The sequence below is a fragment of the Chiloscyllium plagiosum genome, unplaced genomic scaffold (genome assembly GCF_037043375.1).
Source record: "Chiloscyllium plagiosum isolate Xiang-an unplaced genomic scaffold, Cpla_swu_hap1 HiC_scaffold_1, whole genome shotgun sequence".
NCBI lineage: Eukaryota > Metazoa > Chordata > Chondrichthyes > Orectolobiformes > Hemiscylliidae > Chiloscyllium > Chiloscyllium plagiosum.
In genome coordinates this window covers 26,744,201-26,769,196 of record NW_028270139.1, presented here as the reverse complement: position 1 = coordinate 26,769,196, position 24,996 = coordinate 26,744,201, and the positions used below count along the sequence as shown (strand labels likewise).

Here is a 24,996-nt window from a genome sequence, read left to right as displayed (position 1 = left end):
TTATTTATGGTAATTGATTCCAAGCATATTTGTAGTTTGCCATTCCTTATGTCAATATTTCCCAGTGAAATCGCTCATTCTGTTGGCTCATCCCAGTTGTTGTTGCTATGCTATCAAATTTTGTTTTTCTCACAATCCAAATGGTTTATTTCTAAATAGATTGACTGGGGAGGAGACTTGGTGATCAGTTTAGCATTCCTCTGACAGCAACTCAACATTTTCAAATAGATCCTTAGTCTTTTTAAAATTTTATTGGATTGATTTTTTTTTAGATCAGATCTAAAGTTGGTTGGGTTGTTTCTTGCACTTATCTAGAAGGCAGCTTGTATATGATGCTTCTGCAGGTGACATTTTCAGCAAACCTTTATCACTATATGTTTGCCATTTTTTAAAATCCTTGATCTCCTTTAATTTAGATCTATGTTGTAGTATCTTTCAACCTCACTCAGATAAAACGGATATTTGTGCTCCTGCATCCATAGGAATTTGTATTACTAATTGGTCGCTAGTAATGGTGGAAGCCAATATCTATTATTAACTTGATTTGCAGATACAACATGCATGTAAAATTCTTTGCATTCTTTTCTTCAGAAAAAAGTTGATTTTCTTCAGTTCTGTGATCTAAAAGTTTTTTTACATAGTCGCTATTTTTGACATAATTATGCAAGTTTAGACAATGGCTGCACTATTATTCCATGGGATTATGTTATGAACTGCTTCATCTAAAGCTGAACTTTTTCTCTTTCTTCTAAATTTGACAGATCACATGTCAGATTTCTTATTTTAATACTCTTTAATCCTTTACCTAAAAATTCTTTGTTATGGTGCAATTTACCTTAGGTAAAAGGTAAAGTCACCATAGCCCCACAAAAGAGAGATAATTAGTGGTAACTTTTAACCTGAGGGTCACCATGCCTCAGGTGAGAGGTGAGGTTGGGAAGGAGGGATTTTCCTGGTATCTTTGTCCAGTGCAGGAATTGAATCCATGCTGTTGGCGTCATTTTGCTTTGCAAATGAATCATCCAATCACTGAGCTTACCAACCTCCACAATTTTTATTACTGCACAACTCTTTGGCACAATACTGATCAATAGCAACTACCATGTCTAGGAATGTGAAAGGAAGATATGTTTGTCATGTCACATCACATTTACTTTTGGGGTGGCATGGTGGCTCAGTGGTTAGCACTGCTGCCTCACAGCATCAGGTTTCCAGGTTCAATTCCAGCCTCAGGCAACTGTCTGTGTGGAGTGTGCACATTCTCCCCGTGTCTGCGTGGGTTTCCTCCTGATGCTCCGGTTTCCTTTCAGTGCTCTGGTTTCCTCTCTCAGTCCAAAGATATGCAGGTCAGGTGAATTGGCCATTCTAAATTAGCCATAATGTTAGGTGCATTAGTCAGAGGGGAATGGTTCTGGGTGGGTCACTCTTTGGAGGATCAATGTGGACTTAGTGGGCCGAAGGGCCTATTTTCACACTGTAGGGAATCTAACCAAACTACATTTTTTATCTGGTTAGAGCTCAACCATTTTTACCAAATATAATGAGGTGCAACACACCAAGTCATCAATGGCTTACAGTAAAACATTTGTTTTAGTGACAGGCAGATTGGTGGGCTCTCATGCTGGGAAATGCACATGCTCAAGTCAAAATGAAAAGCCCTGCAGATACCACTGGCCAATTAGAATAACAAGCCATAGATATCAGAAATTTCCTCTTCTGAAACATTGCTTTCCAGGGTAGAGGGGTACAATTATCAAATAAAACTTAGCTCCTTTGATAGATGCAGTGCATGGAACCAATATGCATTCTATCATGCTTTCCCATCATAACTGTACAATAGTACAGAGACAGAAAACTGCACAGTTATCAGTAGCAAAAATAACTAAAATCAAAACCAAATTTTGAAAAAATATACTTACCCGTGCTGTGAAATCTACAGCAGCTCCTCGATTTAATAGCAAAGTGGCTACATTCACATTTCCATAGTGGGCAGCAATATGCAGAGGAGTAAAGCCACTCTGTGAATAGGAGGGAAACACATTGAAAATGCAAACCTGACAAGTGTATGAAGCTTAACTGCTCAAGCTTCTGATACTCCGAACTCCACTAAGACCCTTGTTCACCCAAAAGATTAATCTTCCTGTGCAATTCCACATCAAAAAGCTAACTCAGAATTTACTGTTGGAATCAAAGCAACATCACGACTGGAAAGGATAATACCCTAACTTTTTTTTCTTGCAGAATTATATTTGGTTACTTCTCTCTGTTCGTTAGCTGCACCCTGCGGCTACATTTGAACTAGGTAACAAAGCCCGGTGAGTTGCAATATGGCAGTGGAGTGATTCCAGACCACACAAAAGTATACTTTGGCCAAGTGCCTCTAATCTGTGGAAGACACACTTCCACAGTCAGAATAAACTTTCCATAAGTTTGCCACTATGCAAGTGAATAGAATAGCAAGATAGATTCATACAGCAGGTGAGAGTGTTAATTTATTCAAAGTTTGGGAGAAGATTTGTAGCTCGGGTGCTCGTTGCTGTGGTTCTGTTCGCCGAGCTGGAAATTTTTGTTGCAAACGTTTCGTCCCCTGTCTAGGTGACATCCTCAGTGCTTGGGAGCCTCCTGTGAAGCGCTTCTGTGGTATTTCCTCCGGCATTTATAGTGGCCTGTCCCTGCCGCTTCCGGTTGTCAGTTTCAGCTGTCCGCTGTAGTGGCCGATATATTGGGTCCAGGTCTATGTGTTTGTTGATGGAGTTTGTGGGTGAGTGCCATGCTTCTAGGAATTCCCTGGCTGTTCTTTGTTTGGCTTGCCCTATAATGGTAGTGTTGTCCCATTCAAATTCATGTGGCTTGTCGTCTGCATGTGTGGCTACTAAGGATAGCTGGTCGTGGCGTTTAGTGGCTAGTTGATGTTCATGGATGCGGATCGTTAGCTGTCTTCCTGTTTGTCCTATGTAGTGTTTTGTGCAGTCTTTGCATGGGATTTTGTACAGAACATTAGTTTTGCTCATGCTGGGTATCGGGTCCTTCGTTCTGGCGAGTTGTTGTCTGAGGGTGGCTCTTGGTTTGTGTGCTGTTATAAGTCCTAGTGGTCGCAATAGTCTGGCTGTCAGTTCTGAAATGCTCCTGATGTATGGTAGTGTGGCTAGTCCTTTGGGTTGCGGCATGTCCTCGTTCCGTTGTCTTTCTCTTAGGCATCTGTTGATGAAATTGCGCGGGTATCTGTTTTTGGCGAATACCTTGTATAGGTGTTCCTCTTCCTCTTTTTGCAGTTCTGGTGTGCTGCAGTGTGTTGTGACCCTTTTGAATAGTGTCTTGATGCAACTTCGTTTGTGTGTGTTGGGGTGGTTGCTTTCATAGTTCAGGACTTGGTCTGTGTGTGTGGCTTTCCTGTATACCTTTGTGGTGAATTCTCCGTTTGATGTTCTCTGTACCCTCACGTCTAGGAATGGGAGTTGGTTGTCCTTTTCTTCTTCTCTCGTGAATCGGATTCCTGTTAGCGTGGCGTTGATGATCCGATGTGTTTTCTCTATTTCTGTGTTTTTAATGATTACAAAGGTGTCATCAACATATCTGACCCAGAGTTTGGGTTGAATTTGTGGTAAGACTATTTGTTCTAACCTTTGCATTACTGCTTCTGCTATGAGTCCAGAGATCGGTGAGCCCATGGGTGTTCCGTTGATTTGTTCGTATATCTGGTTGTTGAATGTGAAGTATGTTGTGAGGCACAAGTCCAGTAGTTTAAGTATGCCGTCTTTGTTGATAGGTTCCACGTCCTGTTGTCTGTTCTGTATGTCCAGCAGGTTGGCTATTGTTTCTCTGGCTAGGGTTTTGTTAGTAGAGGTGAACAGTGCCGTTATGTCGAATGAGACCATAGTTTCTTCCTTGTCTATGTGTATATTTCTGATGAGGTCCAAGAATTCCTGTGTTGATTGTATAGATTGTCTGGATCCGCTGATCAGGTATTTCAGTTTCTGCTGTAGTTCTTTAGCCAGTTTGTGTGATGGTGTGCCTGGTAGTGATACAATGGGTCTGAGTGGGATCCATAGAAATAGAGAAAACACACCGGATCATCAACGCCACACTAACAGGAATCCGATTCATGAGAGAAGAAGAAAAGGACAACCAACTCCCATTCCTAGACGTGATGGTACAGAGAACACCGAATGGAGAATTCACCACAAAGGTATACAGGAAAGCCACACACACAGACCAAGTCCTGAACTATGAAAGCAACCACCCCAACACACACAAACGAAGTTGCATCAAGACACTATTCAAAAGGGCCACAACACACTGCAGCACACCAGAACTGCAAAAAGAGGAAGAGGAACACCTGTACAAGGTATTCGCCAAAAACAGATACCCGCGCAATTTCATCAACAGATGCCTAAGAGAAAGACAACGGAACGAGGACATGCCGCAACCCAAAGGACTAGCCACACTACCATACATCAGGAGCATTTCAGAACTGACAGCCAGACTATTGCGACCACTAGGACTTATAACAGCACACAAACCAAGAGCCACCCTCAGACAACAACTCGCCAGAACGAAGGACCCGATACCCAGCATGAGTAAAACTAATGTAGTGTACAAAATCCCATGCAAGGACTGCACAAAACACTATATAGGACAAACAGGAAGACAGCTAACGATCCGCATCCATGAACATCAACTAGCCACTAAACGCCACGACCAGCTATCCTTAGTAGCCACACACACACACGACAAGCAACATGAATTCGACTGGGACAACACTATAGGGCAAGCCAAACAAAGAACAGCCAGGGAATTCCTAGAAGCATGGCACTCACCCACAAACTCCATCAACAAACACATCGACCTGAACCCAATATATTGGCCACTACAGCGGACAGCTGAAACTGACAACCGGAAGCGGCAGGGACAGGCCACTATAAATGCTGGAGGAAACACCACAGAAGCGCTTCACAGGAGGCTCCCAAGCACTGAGGATGTCACCTAGACAGGGGACGAAACGTTTGCAACAAAAATTTCCAGCTCGGCGAACAGAACCACAACAACAGAGTTAATTTATCACTATTGTCACTCTACTATTAAATGGGTTTCTGATTAGAAAATTATTTAATGTTGACAACTTTATCTCTCATTTGATGCTTAACTGAATGGTGAGGCAGATTTTGTTAGATATTAGGGAGTGGGAATATGGTAAGCTCATGCCTGAGTCTGGTTGCCGACAGATGCAAGATCAAATTATTGACATATTAACTTATAGCTCAATAATAATTCATGACCCACACAGAGTGCATTGAATTCATGGATATAATTTTGGAGAACAGCACGTAAGCAGCTACTGGCACACCCTTTTTTAAACACACGTTTTTTTGGAGCATGAAAAGGAAGGAGGCTTGTGCCTGGCAAGGCCCAGTGATTGATATTGCAGAATTGTCCTGATGTGAAGTTAGGACACCCAATGTATCTGAGAAAGATTATTTCAGTCTTCACAGCAGTTCCATTGAGCAACTGCAGCATTGTCTAGAGTGGAGTCATTCAGATCAGCCTTAATTTGAGCCAATTATTTTGCCTGAAATGAAATTTTGCATACATGCTCCCAAAGTCACTTTGGGTGACAAAGTGCATGTCAGGTCCCAGGCTTCAGTGCCCTGTAATAGTAAATAGACACAGACAATAGATATCAATGCTGTGTGATAATATCTGTGCTCTTGGGTGAACAATTGTGACATAAACAATACAAGTATATTGAGGGATAATAAACACAGTGATTTACTAGAAAGTAATGCAGTTAGTAACATTCAAAAAGGACCAACTAAAAGGGGCTGTTGGGGCACAGTTGTACTGTCTCTGACTCTCAACCAGGAGGCCTGGTTTCAAGTCCCACCTGCTCCACAGTTATGAAATAATACATTTGATTAGGTGTATTAGAAAATATGTAGAAAAAAAAAATCACTAATCCTAAAAGCTGTAAATTCCAGAGTAACTTACTCTCATTAATAATGTGGCAGTTCTGGGGTTTAAATCCAAGACATTAGATGCCCAATTTACTTTATGCAGACAAAAGGAGCATACCTGTTCTTTCCATATCATTTTGGGATTTTGATTTAAAGCTACTATGCCTGCAAAACTGACTAAAGCAAATGGGGTACACTCTTTACCCACATAAGGTCACATTCAATATTCTCTGAAAGGTCCATGCATACCAATTGGCATGTGGGTGCATTGATTCCCAGTTCCAGAGGTTTCTGTCATGCACAGACGTCAGAGTTTGGCTCAGCAGCACAAACAATTGGAGCATGCATTGGTCAAGTCATGCTATTCAAATATGTACATTGCTGAGCCACTTAAAGTAGTTGAACCATTAGCATTAAAGGGCCAATAAATCTGCCAAACCATCTTCAGGTCATTAACATTGGGGTGCATTTAAATTGATCAGATCAAAGTGTGAAGTTGTGATACTATTTATTGGAATATAAACACATTTCTGAAGAAGTTGTGCAAGTGCCTTCCACAACGTCAGTAGGAGGAATCAGTAGAACCTCTGAGAAAAGAATTCAAACAGTAAGAAGAAGAAATGGTTTCAACTCAAGAGTTTGCTTAGCCTTCATAATAAGTAAACATACTCAAAAAAATTATAAAAGCATCAAAAGAAAATAATATAATTATCAGAAATTAACAACAGAAAATCCTTTCATTTTGGAGGATTTGGAAACATAACATCAATGTTAAGGATAATCTCCAAAATATAAACGTGAAAACAAGAACATCTAAATATATACCTCTGTAGTCCTATTCACCATCATCTGGGTCAGCATTAATAAGAAGCAGAGAAATAATTGTAAGGGGGAAGAAAAATTAAAAATTTAAGATGGAAAGATTGAAACAAAGAACTGTCTAAAATGACATACAGGATTTTTTGTAATGGAAAACTGCAAAGCTAACAATTTGGATTTACTTAGTACTTCTAACAAAGTAAGGTACAGTCCTCAACAGCATTAGATTTATTTTCTCGAGCCACGGTGTACGCAAAATGCAGATCATCAGCAACATGCCTTAAGGACCCAATTCACTATATTGGCACAGTATTGTAAGAACACAAAACATCATCTCCTCAATTGACCCTGTATACTATACATTTTTTGATTAATCTACCAAACCTCTAAATTCTTCTGAATCAGAGATTGGGCCATAGATCAATTTCAAAATAATAAGTATTATCAATTATTTCATTGACATATGAATATAGTTGCGCAAAATTCCAGAATTTTAGCCAAACTGTGCAAGCCACAATTGACCTTTGAGAGTTGCATGCCACACCTAACATTCTCACAGCACCAAAAAGACAAACAATAATGTTTCAGAATATTTGATCATTTTTATCTGTACTTGCATCACTCTATTCTGTTCTTAATCATGTACATCTTTTTAGAAGAATCAGGAGGATGCCATATGCCCTGACAAACAGGAAACAAACAGTAGGAATAAACAGGTCTGAGTGGCAGGTAATGACTAATGGAGTATAGCAGGGATCAGTGCTTGGTCTCCAGCTATTCTGAATTGTAATAAATTAATTATTTAGATGAGGGAACTAAATGTCATTCCTCCAGGTCTGCAGATGACACAAAGGATGGGAGGGTGAGATGTGAGGAGGATGCAGAGATGTGTCAGTGTGATTTTGATAGGCTGAGTGAGTGGGCAATGCACAGCACATGTAGGATAATGTGGATAAAAGTGAAGCTATCCACTTTGGTGCCAGAAACAGATTATTATTTGAATGACAGTAGATTGGGAAAGTAGGAATTGCAATGAGACCTCTGGGTGTCGCTACATAAGCATAGAGGCACAGCAGGTTGTGCAGGTGGCAAATGGTATACTGGCCTTTGCTGCGAGAGGATTGGGGAACAGAAGCAAGACTGTCTTGCTGAAATTGTACAGGATCTTGGCGAGACCACACCTGGCATATTGCATGCAGTTTTGGTGTTCTTATCTGAGAAAAGATGTTCTGGCTACAGAGGGAGTGTAAACGAAGGCTTACCAAACTGGAATGGCAGGACTGACGTATAAAGAGAGATTGGATTGGTTAGCTCTGAAGCAGAGGGGCTATGGTCTAGAAACCTGCAAGATTCTAGAACCAGATTGGGAATATCCTTCCTGCATTTACCCTATGACCAGGGAGTTCAGAACCAAAGGATACGTTAGGCTGTTTAAGATTGATAGGGAGGAGTATTTTTTTTCAGTTTGGAGTGGTGAACCTGTGGACAATCTCTGTCACAGAAAATGGTTGAGCCAAAACATTGAAGGTTTTAAAGAAAGACATATTTCTTAATGCTAAAGGTATGAAAGAATATGGAGAAAAAGTGGAAACAGGAGTACTGAGTTGGGTGATCAGCCATGATCATATTGAATTGCACAGCAGTCATGGAAGGGCCAAATGCCCTATTTCTGCTCATACTTTTTACGTCTCTAAGATAGGAGCTGCAGTTTCTAATTGCTAGTTTTACATGACTGCTAAATGAAGAAGTGTTAAGTGTGATGGAATAGAGGCTAGAAAAAGAGGATTCCATAAATTTATTTTAGTTCCAAGGGGTATTATAATTGTTTATCCAACACCAAAAAAGATGTTTCCAAAGTTAGAGTGTTCGGCAGGTTAATGTGCGTAGGACAGAATAATCAATTATTCAAGTATGTTTCACGATACAATTTTGTCATGGCCTATCTGCATCTTAACTTCATTCACTTGCTTTGACCAAATGCCTTAATACACTTGGCTAGCAAAAACCTATTTATGTCAGATTTAATATTATTAATGGATCTGGCATCTCTGTAATTTACACCAAAAATACACACTAAAGAGGAATTCTTGTAATTTATCACGAGAATTGTCAAATTCTGAATTTAAGGTTGTCTCTTTTTGTCGTTGGCTTGTGTATTAGTCAGAAAATGTGTCCTCTGTTTTCCCTTCCAAGTCCTGAAATCTTGCAACAAGTCATCCCTTAACCATCTATGTTCCAGGGAATTGTAGAAGACTCATTTATCTTTCTTTTAAATTCAGTCATGGAATGTAATATCTCTGGCTGGGCCAGCACTTATTGCCCATCTGTAGTTGCCATTGGGAAGGTAGTCGTGAGCCTCCTTCAACCACTCAATGCTATTTGGGAGGGAGCCCCAGGATTTTGATCCAGGAACAATGAAATATTTCAGAGTCAGGATAATGAGTTGAGTGTAGAGGAACTTGCAGATAGTGTGTTCCCATGTATCTGCTGCTCTTATCCTTCTAGATGGTAGTGGCTGTGGATTTGCAAGAAGCAGTCTAAGAAGACTTAGTGATTTTTTTTTCATAATTTAAGGCATGTAGTCATTGTAATGGGCTTCACTCTGAGGGAAACACAACAGTATTAACATCCATGAGTGAATTCCTTGTCTCATGCTGTAACCTGGATGGGGAAATTGGAAAACCAGCAGAAAATCAATGCTTTGAGCTTTGAAATGCTACCTGTAGAGGGTGTTTTCTAACTCTCAGCAGGTGACTGAGAAAACCTGTGCAGAGCTTTCAGACCAAAGTCAAGACACTGGGTACCAAGTTCTAAATACCAAAAGCAAGTAAACTTCCTCCCAGTGTCTTTCAATCTTTTACCTAGCCACCAGGTAGACCATTTATCTGTAAGTTATTAAAAAAAAATCAGGAAAGTTCACTGGACCTGTACATCACCCCATTAGATTACAGAAAAATCAGTCACATCTTCTGCAAGATTAGACAGGAATATTTTGTTAGAAAGCCACTGGCATGGTTCACTTGGAAATCTGCTCCACCACTGGTGGACTGCAGACACATGTGCTGCTAAGACCATTGGGCAGATGCATCCTGGCAAAGTGCACTTATGAACCTACAAGAAAGGACAGAATTGTGTGGAGTGCCACATATCCTCACATTCAACCCTGACTAAAATGATCACTGGGGTGGGGGAGGTTGATGGCTAGCGAAGTGAAAATTAATGGGCTGGCAGTGGGACAGGATACCCTGACTTGGGGAGTTGCCAGCCAATTGATTACCAGTTGCTCTTGCTGTACAGTAGAGTCAATGGGAATATTGGCCATGGCTGGTACTTCAGTCAGGCGATGAGCTGTGGTAGATCAGAACTTCTCATGTGTTTGGAGACTGCAAAAGAAGCACGGTTTGGTGTTTGAGAAGTCACGGGGGGAGAAAAGTTGTGTAGAATGCCGGGGGAGAACTGAGAAAAAGGCCCTCCGATGGCCGAAGGGGACCATTTACAGAAGTACTCCTGTCCTGTCTTACCATCGGCCTGTGCAGGGACACCTGCCAGGCTGGCCACGTGATCTCAACATACCTCACTGCATAAATGCTAACAGCAAAAGGATGAGTCCCTTAATTTGGTCAATGAAAAAGATTCAATTATTCTTTTGGCAAGTGGGCCACACTACATCACCTCCATCACTGATGTGATTGTAGTGGGGCCATAGGAGGGTGGGTCTGCAGTGGGCAGGACACATGCTAGAGTTATTGCGCTTATCACCTTCAAATGCACTGCTGGGTAAGTGTTTAATTCAGGCCAGATGTATACAATATGAGAAAAAAAATGCATAAAGCAGACGTTATTCAGTCTTCATGCTATCACAGGAAACCCACACTGCCAAGGGAAGAAGTGGAAACATCACCCACTTAGCTACATCATGTCACATATGGGCAAAGACGGGATAAATAAATTTCTGCCTGAATAAAAGAATGCAGTCCATCAAATCAGGACATGCATTGCAATAGAACATGCAAATGTCAGTCTGGTCCAATCCAACTTAGTTTGATCAAGACAACTTATTTGATTAACAGTTAATTTCTCTTGGTCCCTTCCTATGTATTTGGGCTTTTAACTGACTAACGTATTTTGTCACTTAGTGGGCAATGTCGTGCAGTGAGCAAACATGACTTGTATGCAAAAAAAGGAAAAATCAAAGGTAAAGAAGGTAAATCCAAACATTATAGACTCCCTGTACATAGGTGTCTCGTCTGAAGACATTAAAGTCTTAATCACCCCACATAAACATAGTGAGTCACATGAACAATGGAGAAAGCAGGATGCATGCACTTAGCAGTGTAGCAAAAAGTTAAAAGTTACATCTATTAATGATCAGTATGTAAATGAATTACTGAAAGGTCAAATACAAAGAAAGCAAGTTTAGAGGCAGTTGAGTATTTATATTATTTGAAATTCATTCAAACAAATGCAATCATTTCTTTAATATTTAATATTACAACTTTTATACATTAACATGCATTATTTAAACAAAATACCCAGTAAAAAACAGAATAGGGAACTTATCTCACTGCATGGATGATCTTAGCAACAAACTGTTTTTAATCCTTTCTTACATTGAATCTTCTTTATTCTAATTCTTTATTAAATATTCTCCATTAACTTTAGCAGTGCATGAGGATGCAACATAGATAACCATGGGTAGCATGTTGTCAAGATGCCCCGATAAGAATACACTGCACAGCAGATGGCAGTAATGGCAAAAGCTATGACTAACATGCTGATTAATGATTAGTCACGGTATAAAGCTGCAAAGGTTCTTGGAGAAGCATTGTTAATTGAAAACAATATTTAAGTGATTACCCCATGGATATTCCATATGAAAAGGGCTTTACGATGTTGTCATTTCCTTCAAATTTAGACATAATTAGTCTTCTTTCCAAACACCAATAAACAATTCACAAGCTATAAATATCTAGGTTGTTGTGGCAGTAGTTCCACTCTTCATAAATTTTCAGTTTTTCTGTACTTTTAAAGGGAAAACATTCTCTCCCTTTCTCATTGATTAAGTATGGTGTGACTCAGCACAGAACATCCTCCACATGCAATGTTCCCAATTTCTGATTGCTCACTAGGGAATTGCTAAATTGGAGTGGATATTTTCCACATAAGAGGAAATTTGGCAGTGAACTTTTTAATGGCCAATCCATTTAAAAGGCTATTGAAAATAATTGATGAAAACGCAGGAACCGACCTTTTGCCCAATCTGAGTAGCAAACATATGGGGTCATAAATAAAACAAAACAATTTGTTCTGCATCTTACAAATTTTATGTCCATGTACATCAGAGAACAAATACAAACATTTTGAAAACGCAAAAGATCAGAATTAATACACCAGTCTAAGGAAATTTCAAAAACACAATTTTCACTGATATACCTTTGTAAATAATATTAGGAGATACAAATGCATCTTTTCCAGTTTTATAAACAGCCAAATACAATGCACAGATTTCCTTACCTTGGACTGTACATCAGCATTGTGATCATTCTGGAGTAACAATGCCGCAGATTTGGTATCATCTTTCCTGGCAGCAATGTGCAGGGCTGGGAGCCGCACCTTCCCCTTGGTGTCATTCTCCAGTAAGATGGCAACGACTTGGTTGTGGCCCTGTTGCAATGCAACAGCAAGGGGGGTGAACCCATCCTGACAATGCAGAAAATAGAACTTTACTTCAACAGAATATTGCTTGGATTTGTTACTTGAAAGTCAGATGATATTTTTAAGTAGCCAGGACAGTAAGCCCAAATAACTGTCAATTATAGCAATTAGGGCACATTGACTGATTCATTGACTGGGTCCATATAAATAGTGAACAGATGGGATTGGTGTTTGAAAGTAGATGTAAGACTGAGCTCTCTGGATATTAAAAGAAAGACTATTCTCATGACTCAATAATAGAGTTTGTACCTGTGAGCCAGGAGATCCAGGTTCAGGTTTCTGACCCAGAGGTATATAATAATATCTCTGACCAAGTTGATTAGGAAAATATCTATAAGGCTGAGAAGTTAACGAACTCTATCCAAAAAGGAAGGTGGCTTCAACCTTAGTTGACAATGACAACTTGCTCTTTGAAGCTCCATTAACTTAACAAATGTCCCAAAATGCTTCACCAGTGGAGAAACACTGAATAGTAACAAGAATATTAAGACAATTGATTTGTGTTTGGAGTAGATTTCTGCTAATTCTCTTAATGTTTTCAAACTGAAGAGATTCCAAAGTAGTGTTAACTCTCCCAATGATGGAGTGGTGAAGGAAGGGAGAATGTCTGGGATAATGGATCAGAAGACAGCTGGTTAGTAGGGCTTGGATATGCTTTTACAAAGGCTGGTAAGAGGATTTTGAAGTTAGTGTCATCCCAGAATAAGTTTAATAATTCACCCTCCACTGCTTTCTGGCGGGGGGGGGGGGGGGGGGGGGGGGGCGGAATCTACAGATTAACAATCCTCAGAGGAAAACATAATCATGTCCATCCTAGATGGGAGACTTCTATCTCTTACATCGAACCTGCTCTATAATAGGAAACATCTGCTGCATATCCAGCCTCAGAAGGCCCTTCAGGATGTTGTATATTTCAATAAGATCACCTCTCATGTTTGGAAGTTCCAGTGAGTCATGGGCCAACCTGTTCAACCTTCCTTCATCAGGTAACCCCCTCATCTGAAGAATAAGTTGAGCTAGATCCCCTAGACTGCTGTTAATGCAAATTTTCAAAGAATATCAGAATTCGATTCATTACTGCAGGTGCAGTTTCATTACTCTGTACAGTTGCAGTTAAAATTTCACGATCTTTACTTTCCATTCCCTTTCCAATTTTGTGTAAACCTTTACGTTGCACAGGATGTAGGCCAGAAATTTCAGACAAGGGTTTATGTGCAGTGGGAATTTTGGAGGCAAGAAAGGAAAGTATTTCAGAAGTAAAACCTGAAGCAACAAAGGCATAAATATTTCTGCAGTTCAACAGAGAGCAAAATCAAGCAAATCGATTCTGAAGAAGGGTCAATGAAACAAACGTTAACTCTACTTTCTCTACACAGTGCTGCCAGACCTGCAGATTTTCTCCAGCAATTTATGTTTTTGTTTCTGATTTTATTTTTTGAAGCAAAATCAAACAAGTTGTATGTCAGTTAGCTAGTCTGCTACCACTGCCAAAGTTGAGTTTTACCCTTGTTTATTATATTATGGTCTCACCTGTAACAACTTAGATTTGCCTATTTGAAATATTCAGATTGGTGAGTTTAATAGGTCAATATGTAGATGGGTTTATTTGGTGGGTAATGACAGGCACACACACAGGCTCATGGGGTGCATAGAAAACTGGAGCACTGGACTGATATGGCACGGGAGAAATAAAAGCAATGGGATATCGATGGCAATGAGAGGGTAGACATGGGGATGACACAAGGAGGAGATGAGATGATGAAATTTGTTAAGTGTAGCAAAAGGTTAAAGGAAGTTATATGGTTCGATGTATTGATAGCAGTTAGCTCGGACACAACTTCAAAACTGTTGCAAAAAAAGACAAATTTTGTTGAAGATATTTAAGTCTGTCACATGAAAACTTAACCAAAGTTGTCTTTTAGCAGTCAATCAGAATTAATGGGTACATTCTCCATGACAACTTCATATCGGAGTCCACTTGCCAACCAATCAACACTCTCCTTGCATGCAGTATAATTGTTAGCTTGTTCTTGAAATTGGATTCTTGCAAACCATCCTGATGGGTGAAAGATGAAAAGCTTCAAGAAAATATGACTTGCGTATGCAACAAGATAGTAGTTCGGAAGTTGTTTTCTTTGAAGACAGATGTTGGCATTATAAGACAGATTTCAAGGAAATTGTGTGTTCACTACTCAAATACTATTGAGCTTACCACATGTAAACCTGCTTTTTAAATTTCAGAGAAAACAGTTCCCAATTATTCCTCTACGTCCCACAAGAACACAAGGCAAAACACTTGAGAAAATTTGTATTTATATTCCTTCTCCTTTTTTGCCCCATAGATATCATTACATGGCTGCTTCCAAAGGAGAATGGTTTTATTTTATTAAAGTCTTAATGGCAATGGTGTTACTTTAACGAGGGATATGTAGTTATGTCCATAATTTGACCACACATGTTTTGCAGGTATGTGCTAGTGTTATGCTAAGATACTAATTACAGCTACTCCTTTCACCATGAAAACATTTAACACATTTATTAAAGTGTGGCATCATCTCTGTTTCAAGTGAAATGTACACAATTTATCAATTACTTTTTCAGAATTGCTTTTTCTAATGTCAACATCTCATTAAATCCACTGTAATCAATTCACTGGCTCTTTGTTTTAGTGGCAACCAAAACTGCATACAGCTTTCCATCTCTGGTCCAAACTGAGCTTGATACAGATATATTTATCCATTACATCTCAGTGTTTATGCTCTTACATCATGTCATAAAACTCATGTATCAGTCTTCCTGGTCTTTGCCATTTGAAATGCAACTTTTAACATCTTATGAGCCTGGTGTTCCTAAATTATTGATAAAGCATAATTTATTTCTTGAATAATAGAGCTTGTCACATGTAAATATTTCTTTCAATTCAGGAGAAAACATTTCCTAATTAGATTTTCATATCCCTAACTATAAGCAAGTCACAAAATCAGTTTCTTGGACAAAGGTTTATATTTATGTTCCTAGGCATCAATTGATTCATCAATATCTCACAGTCTTCCCCAAAGTTTGATTCCTTTTTACCAAAATATATTATCCTGCATTTACTGATATGAATTTTGGTTTGTCAGGTTTTTTTTTGCTTATTCCACCACCTTATCTCTTTTTTCAAAGTCTACCTTCAGAAGCTTTGTTTTCCTTCTCCCTTTCCTAATTTCATAACTGCTTTTATTTTTATCATTTTATTACAATTTTTGAACATGCATGTCTTCATCTGCAACACTATTTTCAAGACCTAGAACAGAAACTCACCATTCAAAGTTTACTTCATCCTTGAAGCAAGGGATAGCTGCTGCCACCAATTACCTTGTTTCTAACCTCTTTATTTATTCATAGCATCATTAAAATTCAAGTAGCCACAGTTTAAAAAAAATATTTTTAAAATGCATCAGTTCCTTTTTAAAGTTATTCTTTTGTACATCTATATGTCAATTTCCTTTTTCATCTCATCATAGCTTATCCGTATTCCATCTTTTTAAAATTGACCATTTTGAAATGTGTTGCATCTGTCCATTAGGCCCTTATGGAAATTACTCTCTAGACACTACACTGTAACATTTCATCTTCATGACACTCTGATGTGTAAATGCATTTAATATACAGCCAGAATTCTGCTTCTAATTGCTATCCTGTGGCTGGGATAGAATGTGCTCATGTCAAAATTAGATGATGGCAGTACTAAGTTAGGTTGCATTGAAGTCAGAACTAATGAAACACGTTGATTTACAGTTGAGGTCCAGATATGAAAAATAGCTATTTGGGTTAAATAGTAGCAGGCAGCCAATAATCTCAAAACTGTTCCCAAGTGTGAACCAATACTCTCAGGAGACAAAACAATGGAGAAGAAAATAATTTAAGAATTCTTTCTGCCCGAGGCTCTTTAAGCTTTCATGGGCTGTTTGCAATGAATAATGATCAACTCAGTTGACCATTTCAAAGACCATCTGAAGACAATTTCAGAACACAATGGATCAAGTGTCAGTTCTTTTGTTTTATGATATAGGTTACAGTTATAAAATGTGGTAGGTTTATGCTTCCACTTTTACAAGATAAAAATCTGTGTAAAGTACTAAATTGTTATATTGCAGTAATTAAGTTATAAAGCCAGAGGGCTGCTCATTGTGGGGTCCCCCAAGTTGTCACTTTTAGAGTCTTTCAATTTTCGCTTGGAAATCAGTCTGCTGATAGGATCATTTGCTTTCCAAGGGATTGCCTGAGCACTAATCACAGCAGAATATGAACTCAGATGTATTATCATTCATTTGTTCACACACTAACTTGATCACTGTTGCCCAATATAATTCCACCACATCTCTACCATATGACAACAGCTCACAAATTGGTCAAAACCAGTCTTGTTGAAACCTCACTCATCACTCCACGTTCATTTCTTCTACCCACCTACTGCTGCCTTCTCCCCTGCTCCCCACTTGCTGCAACCATCCTGAGCAAGCTTCACCAGCAGACATCAAGGAGTGGAAAATTTGTGAAGTCACAACAAGTTTCTTTTGACAAAAACTATCTGTTGAATGGTAGGCTTTGACCTCCCATGGCAAGAGTGGTCCCAGGTAAACAATTTCGGGGCTAGCAGGACCCCTGATAACTAACCTTCATTGCTGGGACCTTGGTACAACCCCTTATGCACTTGTCGAGTCATAAGTAATGGTGCACATTACTGAGTGTGACTCCTCTTCAATTTAAACAATGGACTAATCATTGTCAACTCACAAATGAGCAGACTATCGTTTTGCTTCAAGGATTCACAGTCATTAAACAATGAAGTCATCGATAAACTAAATTAAAATACAGCAAAATATGCTGTTAAAGACAACTGTCACTCATATAACCCCTATAGTGCAGAAAGAGGCCATTTGACCTATTGAGTCTACACTGACCCTCCAAAGAACGTCCAACCCAGACCCACCCCCACAACCCCATATTTCCCATGGCTAACCCACTAGGAAAACCACGCAGACACAAGAAGAATGTGCAAACTCCACACAGTCACCTGAGGCTGGAATCAAACCTGACGCTGTGAGGCAGCAGTACTAACCACTGAGCCATCATGCCGCCCATCATCATGTAATATTTTAAAAATATTGACACATCTGTATTTTCTAAACATGTTAAGGGTTCAAAAGTAAGCACTAAGTACTTTCTAAACCAATTTGATGCCTCATTAGACTTTGGCTCCATTTATCAAACCCAAGTGGTGAGGGATTGCCTCCTCGATGGATCCCATCTGCAATAATTTTCTCTGGAGTTAGGAAAAGCCCTGACTCTGTCTCTACAGCGAAATTTGAAGCTAACATGTTAGAGTGGTAACATAGGAGCTTACAATGCTTGAAATATTGATCCACCACACTACAGAGTCCTCATCATTGGCTAAGTACTGTGGGGAAGTATTGAAACCTTTCTGCCAAAGGAAAATTTGTGCATTACCTATCATGCAATTTCAGTGGCATAAGTCATGTAGACCTAGTGTTCTCAGTTAAAACTCAAAATGTTTGAAATAATAAAAGAGGAAGAGGTGAAGAGACAAAGATTCCATTGGAAAATGTAATTGAAAAAATGTAATTTGAAAAAATGTAACATTCCAGGATGCCGAACTACACACCTTCATCTAGATCACATTTTCATCAAAACAATTTTTTGTCATGCAACTAAAAATATTTGAACAAAAGGTATATTGGGTGCTTGTTCTGCATTGATTGAATACTGTACACATTCCTACATAAGCCTCAAAAATAAAAACTTGGATTTACAGACCAGGTTTCACAGCACTTAACACCCTAAAGCTCTTTAGAGTCAATGAACACAAGATGGTTATCCTGACGTCCCATCAGCCCTTGAGTGGTTGTAAAAGATCCCATGGCAGTATGTTCTGAGGAAGGGTCACTGGACTCAAAAGGTTAACTTTAATTTCTCTTCCGAAATGCTGCCAAAACTGCTGAGATTTTTTCAGCAACTTCTGTTTTGTTTCTGATTTACAGCATTCACAGTTCTTTCAGTTTTTATTTAGAGCCAATGATGTTCTTTTGAAGTCCAATCATATTTGGAATGTAGAAAAATCAGCAGGCAATCTACATTTCGCAAGCTCTCTCAAGGTGATGATGACTAGATAATCCATCTCTGTGGTGTTGATGGAGGGATAAATATGGGCCAGGATGCCAGGGATAACTCCTCAGCCCTTCTTCAAAATAGTGTCATGGGATCTTTTACAACCACTTAATGGCTGATGGGATGTCAGGTTAACATCTTATGTGAAAAACAGCATCTCCCATTACCATAGCATTTCTTCTGCATTGCACTGGAGTGTCTGTTTCATTTTTGCGTTTAGGTAGGATTGAACCCGCAACCTATTACCTCACAGCAAAGCTGTGACACAGCTGAACATCGGTGAAAATAAAAGGGAACAGGGAAAATGCAGGGAAGCTGAATTAATTGGATAGCTTTTTCAGGACAACAGTGCAATCATAATGGTAAAATGATTTTCCTCAGCAATGTAAAATTGTATAATTCAGTTGAAAAAATAATTGCAATGTCATTCTCAGTGCCTCTAGTTAGAAATCCCTTCTCCTCTGGTTAAAAGAAACAATTGGATGCCAAAATACTAAGAGGACTACCTCTTATAAAAAGAAAAGCAAAGTTAATTCTCATTGGCAGTCTCTGTGCATCTTGCCTTTGGGACTGCTACAACTTGGCTGAAGTGATGAGAGTTAATGAACGTATGCCTCATGTAAGTGTGTCAAGCTGAATTCTGCCCACTAATTGTGAACTCAGCTGGGTGAATGCTTCATTAATTTCTAGATCAGAACTTCAGCTCTTTGTAAATGCCCTTGAAGATTTCAAATGCAAATCAAGTGCACTACGGGAGAAACTGACAGTAGTGCCTTGAGACTTGAATGCAATTTTGTGGTTGTCTCAAACATCTCACACCTGCCATTTTATTAAAATTCACTGTGCCATGAACTCTCAGGTTTTATTTCTTGCATTGAGTCTCTGGCTGCAACCCACAAACTGTAAAAACAGCCTGAAAACAACAGTGAATATGACAAAACCAGATCAAACGACAGGAGAAGACAAAGGGGATGCAATGAGCTCACTGCAACCAATTTTCAAAGTCTTGTGGCTCCGCAAGGGCATTTATGATTCAAAAACCGTCCATCAGTTGCTTTTGCAAAGAAATTTGCTCTGTAACAGTGATAACTCTTGAATTTTTATGCATTTTCTAATCTCTGCAGGAAGGAGGAAATGACAATGTTTTGAGAAAAGCTGGAAGGTTTTCCTTGAATATAGAAGACTGAGCACTTACTAAAGTGTTTACTCTGCTGAAAGAATTCTCATGATCTTAAAATATTGATGGGTAGCTATGGAGAAGCTAACCTTCTTGGTGGAGGAATAAAAATGAGGGACATGGCCTTAAAATTACAGCTAGGCATTTAAAAATGGAACAATGCTTTCATACAAAGTGAAGTGCATTCCCTTGGTGCCTGTGTTGTACACACTTTTAGCTGTACTAATGCTCCTACACCAGTGATTTTTCCGACTATTTCCCATTTTAATGCTTGGAAATTGCAGTGACTCAAGATTGGGGAGGTAGGGAGAGAGATGGAGAATTTTAGGAATGTAGTAGGTGGTTGGAGTTGAGAGTGGAAATTGGAGGAAGAGAGCAGGGGGGCCAATGGATTATTCACCCAATCATTTTACAGGCCTTGATGAAGTCTGAATTGGAGCCTCAGAAATCACTGTCCTTAGGATATGCCAACTGACATTTAGAAGCAAAAAATATTGTGCACACATACCTTCGGCCTGATCACAGAACTATCCCATTACGGTTTCCCCTCCACATTTAACAATATTGCCTCAGGGACCAAAGTATTAATAAAGAAAAACCTCTCTCCATTGGAAATAAACTGGACTGGGACTAGGTTTTTTTTGTAAATATATTTATTAACTTTACAAACATATAAAATTATTGAAAAAAATCAATAACAAATATCAGTATAATAAAAAGAAAAAATACAAATTACAATACAACTACTATCTACTAACTACTAAACTACCCTATAATACAAAGCAATACCTAACACTCTGCAAAGCAACACCAAAAAAAAAGAAAGAAAAGCAAAATAAAAAACAAAAAACAGAACAGCTATGCTCGGCGCTAAGCTCCCAAAGGAACGGGAGCATTGTATATATACCCATATTAACTCGGGAGACCCCCTCCAGGGCCCAGGGCTTGACAAATCTAATCATCCTGGTTAAACAAATGCCCTCGTTAAGATAACTGACAAATCTATATCCAAATTACTCAGGTAGGGCTGCCATGTCTTATAAAAATTGTCTGTTGTGTGGTGCACCATGCCTGTAAAAAAGTCCAAGGGAATGTGCTCCATAATTAATTTCTGCCATCCCAGCAAGCCTGGTGGGTTCTCAGACACCCAATTCATCAGAATATTCTTCTGTGCACAGTACGCAAGAATATTAAATAGTTTCTTCCTATGCCCGTCTAAAGATGGTAAATTTGTTAGACCTAAGAGGAGAGATATCGGGTCTACTTTAACTTCAGTCCTCAATACTCTCCCTGTCTCTCCCGCCACAGCGCTCCAGTAAACACGGAGCCTGGGGCATGTCCAGAAGCAATGGGTAAGAGTACCCACACTTATTTTACATTTGGGGCACACTGAAGATGCCCCTTTTTTAAACTTCGCCAGAAGGTCTGGTGCCAGATGAGCCAAGTGCAGAACTTTTAACTGTGTAGCGCATGTCCTAATACAGATTGAGAACCTTTGAGTATTCTCCTATACGTTCTCCCATGTTTCAGAAGAGATCTCCACTCCCAGCTCTTGCTCTCAAACCTCACATAACCGGTTAATATCCTGCCACCCAGCAGGCGATAAAGGGCACTAACCGAAAGGCTGCTTGTGGAACGTAGCAACAACCTCTCTGTATCGGGCTTATAGGGCTTAGTGAGAAGCATAGTCTTCTTCTGGATGAAATCCCTAGCCTGAAAAAAACAGAAAAGATCTCTGCTGGGCAACCCGTATTTGCGGCTCAGTTGCTCAAAAGACATCATAACCTCCCCCTCAAACAAGTCTCCCAAACTAGAAACTCTTCTTGATGGCCATAGTTTGAACCTTTAGTCCATCATCCCTGGTCGGAACCCTGGCATGTCAACTATAGGCGTAAGTGGTGAAGACTTGGATAAGCAACCCTCACTCTGATGCAGGCCATCCATGCCTTGACTGTACTAATGACAATGGGGTTCCGGCAATAGTCCATAACTGTCCTCATCTTATCCATGAACAACAGGTTAATAAGAGGGCACTTTGCCTGGGAGGCCTCGATATCCAGCCATATTGAGTTTGGATCGTTACCTACCCAATCGCAGACAAAGGACAGCAGGGAACTCAATTGATATCTCCTAATGTCTGGGAAATCAACTCCTCTCCCTCCACGAGGCAACTGCAATTTAGTGAGGGGCCGCCCACAATGCCAGAAACAGGAACCAAATCACCCCATAACCTTCCACAGCTTTGACCTGGGAAACATTATAAGGAGCATACGCATGGGATAAAGCAAATGAGGAAGAACTTTCATCATAATGAGAGATATTCGGCCCAGCCATGAAATTGTAAGAGCCTCCCATCTCTGGAGATCTCACCTAATGTTATGGTTCTGTTCGCCGAGCTGGGAATTTGTGTTGCAGACGTTTCGTCCCCTGTCTAGGTGACATCCTCAGTGCTTGGGAGCCTCCTGTGAAGCGCTGTGACGAAACGTCTGCAACACAAATTCCCAGCTCGGCGAACAGCACCACAACAATGAGCACCCAAGCTACAAATCTTTGCACAAACTTTGAATCTCACCTAATATTGTCAAGCAAGTGAGCAAAGGTAGTCCGAAATAACAGATCAAACTTGGGCGTAATAAAAATGCCTAGGTATCGGAACCCTGCCCGTGACCACTTAAAAGGGAACTTAGGGCTACCTTCAACTTCTGGTACATCCTTAAGGTTCCCCAAAGGCTTAGCCTACGATTTTGCAAAGTTAATCTTATATCCTGAAATAGCCCCAAATGAAATGTATCAAATGGGGTGTGGAGGTCATCGGTTTTGATAAAAACAGAAGGACATTATCCGCATACAGTGTAATCTTGTGTGCCCTCAATCCCGCTTCCAGAGCGGTTATGTGGACATTCTGACGAATGTCTTCTGCTAGCCAATGTAAACAACAGCGGTGAGAGGGGGCTGCCTTGCCGACTACCCCTACCAATCCTAAAATTCCCAGACTTCACCCCATTGGTGATGACCGCAGCCAGAGGGTGGCAATATAAAACCTCCACCCACCTAGCAAAGACTCCACCCAACCCAAACTGTTCTAAGACATAAAAAAAGCTATGGCCATTCCACCCGGTCAAATGCTTTCTCTGCATCTAAGGAAATCACCAACCCCTGAAGCAATCGTTGCTGAAAAGCTTGGACCATATTCAGCAACCGTCGAATATTATTAGAGGACCTACGGCCCCTTATAAAGCCTGTCTGGTCCGCTTTAATAATATGGGGCAACACCCTTTCCAATCTCAGCGCCAAGATATTTGTCAGAATCTCGAAGTCTGAATTTAATAGAGAGATGGGCCTGTATGAGGCACAATCCTCAGGAATCTTCCCCTTCTTAAGAATTAGGGAGATATTAGCTTCTCTCAAAGATGGTGGTAGGCATTCATGCATACCAGCGATAGGGCCGATGTTGGAGATGCACAATCAGTATCCCTATAAACTCCTTATAAAACTCACCCGGGAGACCATCAGGGCCAGGCGCATTCCCACTCTGAAGTTGCCTAGCTGCCTCCTGTATTTCCTGAACTGTCAAGGGGGCAGTAAGGAGAGAGGCCTGTTCCAAGTTTACCTGGGAAGTCCAGGTTCTTAAAAAAAGGTCTCCATTTTAGCCTTCCTGTCCTCGCAACCTTCAGACCGATACAATTCAGAGTAAAAGCTCTGAAAAGCCTCATTAATCTTTTTAGCATTGTATATAAAGACCCCAGCGCAGTCTCTGATTGCAGTAGTGGATTGGGGAGTACGCTTCTTCCTAGTCAGGTACGCTAAATACTTCCCTGGCCTATCCCCATATTCAAACAGCCTTTGTCCAGCAAAAGCAAGTTCTTTCTTTGCGTTTTGCGTCAGTGTTGAATTCAAGGCAGCCCGGAGAGCCGTGATCCGCTGTAGCTTAGCCACCGAAGGCCACGCAAATTGTGCTGCCTCCGCGGCTTTCAACCACGTCTCAAGGAGACGTGCTGTTCCTTCTTCTGTCATTTCCAGCTTGCCGAATAGGAAATAGCTAATCCCCTAGCACAGGCCTTTGCAGTCTCTCATAGCATAGATGGACACCAGCCGTGCCTGAGTTGATAGTCAAGAATTCCTGAAACTCCTTCAAAAAGTATTCCACAAATTTGGAATCCTTAAGGAGAAAAGGGTCCAAACGCCAGTGCCGCAAACCTAGCCTCTCACTCTTGGCCTTAACCTCCAAATACATTGCTGCATGATCAGAGATAGCTATATTCCCAATTTTACAACCCATAATCAAATCCAGAAGGGCCGAGGGAGCCAGAAAGAGGTCAATCCTCATGTGCCATTTATGTGAGTTTGAAAAAAAGGTGAAGCCCCTGCCAGCAGGGTGAAGACATCTCCAAATATCCACCAGCCCCAATTCCTCGCATAAGTCAACCACCTGCTTGGTCTGTGAAGAAATAGTTGGGGGCCCACAAGGCATCCTGTCCACTGTCGGATCCAAAGGACAATTAAAATCCCCCTCTATAATAATGTGCTGTGTTTTAAAAGCACTTAACTTAGAGAAAGCACTAATCAAAAATTTGACGGGATGCGTCAGAGGACAGTAGACATTTAAAATGCCATATTCCTCCCCATGTATCAGGGCTTTAAGTATCACAAACCATCCCTGCTCAAATAATGTGAATGGAAGATTTTTCTGGATAAGTACCGCCATTCCCCTACTTTTAGTAGTAAAGGCTGAAAATAATACCCGGTCATAACTCCCTGTTGTGATTTCAGGTGTTCCACATCATCAAGATGGGTTTCTTGCAACAAAGCGATATCAACCCTTTCCCTCTTAAGGCGAGAAAGCACTTTTTAACTTTTTAACAGGCGAATGACTTCCCTTAATGTTCCAGGTGCACCATTTAATAAGACACTTAGCCATATCCCCTTTCAAAGACCCTTGAACACCTGGGAGGGAGAACCCTGCTTACAAAGCGCCAAGCATAAGTAAATAAAGACTCAGAGTCGGAGAACTATATATACAAAAACTACTCTATTATAACTATAAACAACTATTACTACCAAAAACACTACAAAAAAAAACTATAAAACCTTGAATGGAAGACTTTTCCCCCTGCTCATAGGGGGCACTCTCCCTACCCATCCCCTCCTTCACAGCTCCTTCAA

At 40.2% G+C, this 24,996-nt stretch overlaps 1 protein-coding gene across 32 annotated transcripts in view; it reads right to left on the bottom strand.

Moving 5' to 3' along the window:
* Nucleotides 1-24,996, bottom strand: part of ank2b (ankyrin 2b, neuronal) — an 877,032-nt gene that overhangs the window by 202,812 nt on the left and 649,224 nt on the right. For 25 of the 32 annotated variants that reach the window (XM_087983074.1, XM_087982715.1, XM_087982867.1 and 22 more), the window contains 3 exons: nt 12,285-12,470; nt 6,777-6,800; nt 1,920-2,018 (listed from right to left, as the gene is read on the bottom strand). In XM_087983074.1, the coding sequence (XP_087839200.1) occupies nt 1,920-2,018; nt 6,777-6,800; nt 12,285-12,470 (309 nt within the window). The remainder of the gene's footprint in view (nt 1-1,919; nt 2,019-6,776; nt 6,801-12,284; nt 12,471-24,996) is intronic. The other 7 variants (XM_087982778.1, XM_087983477.1, XM_043697278.2 and 4 more) reach the window with 1 other exon arrangement.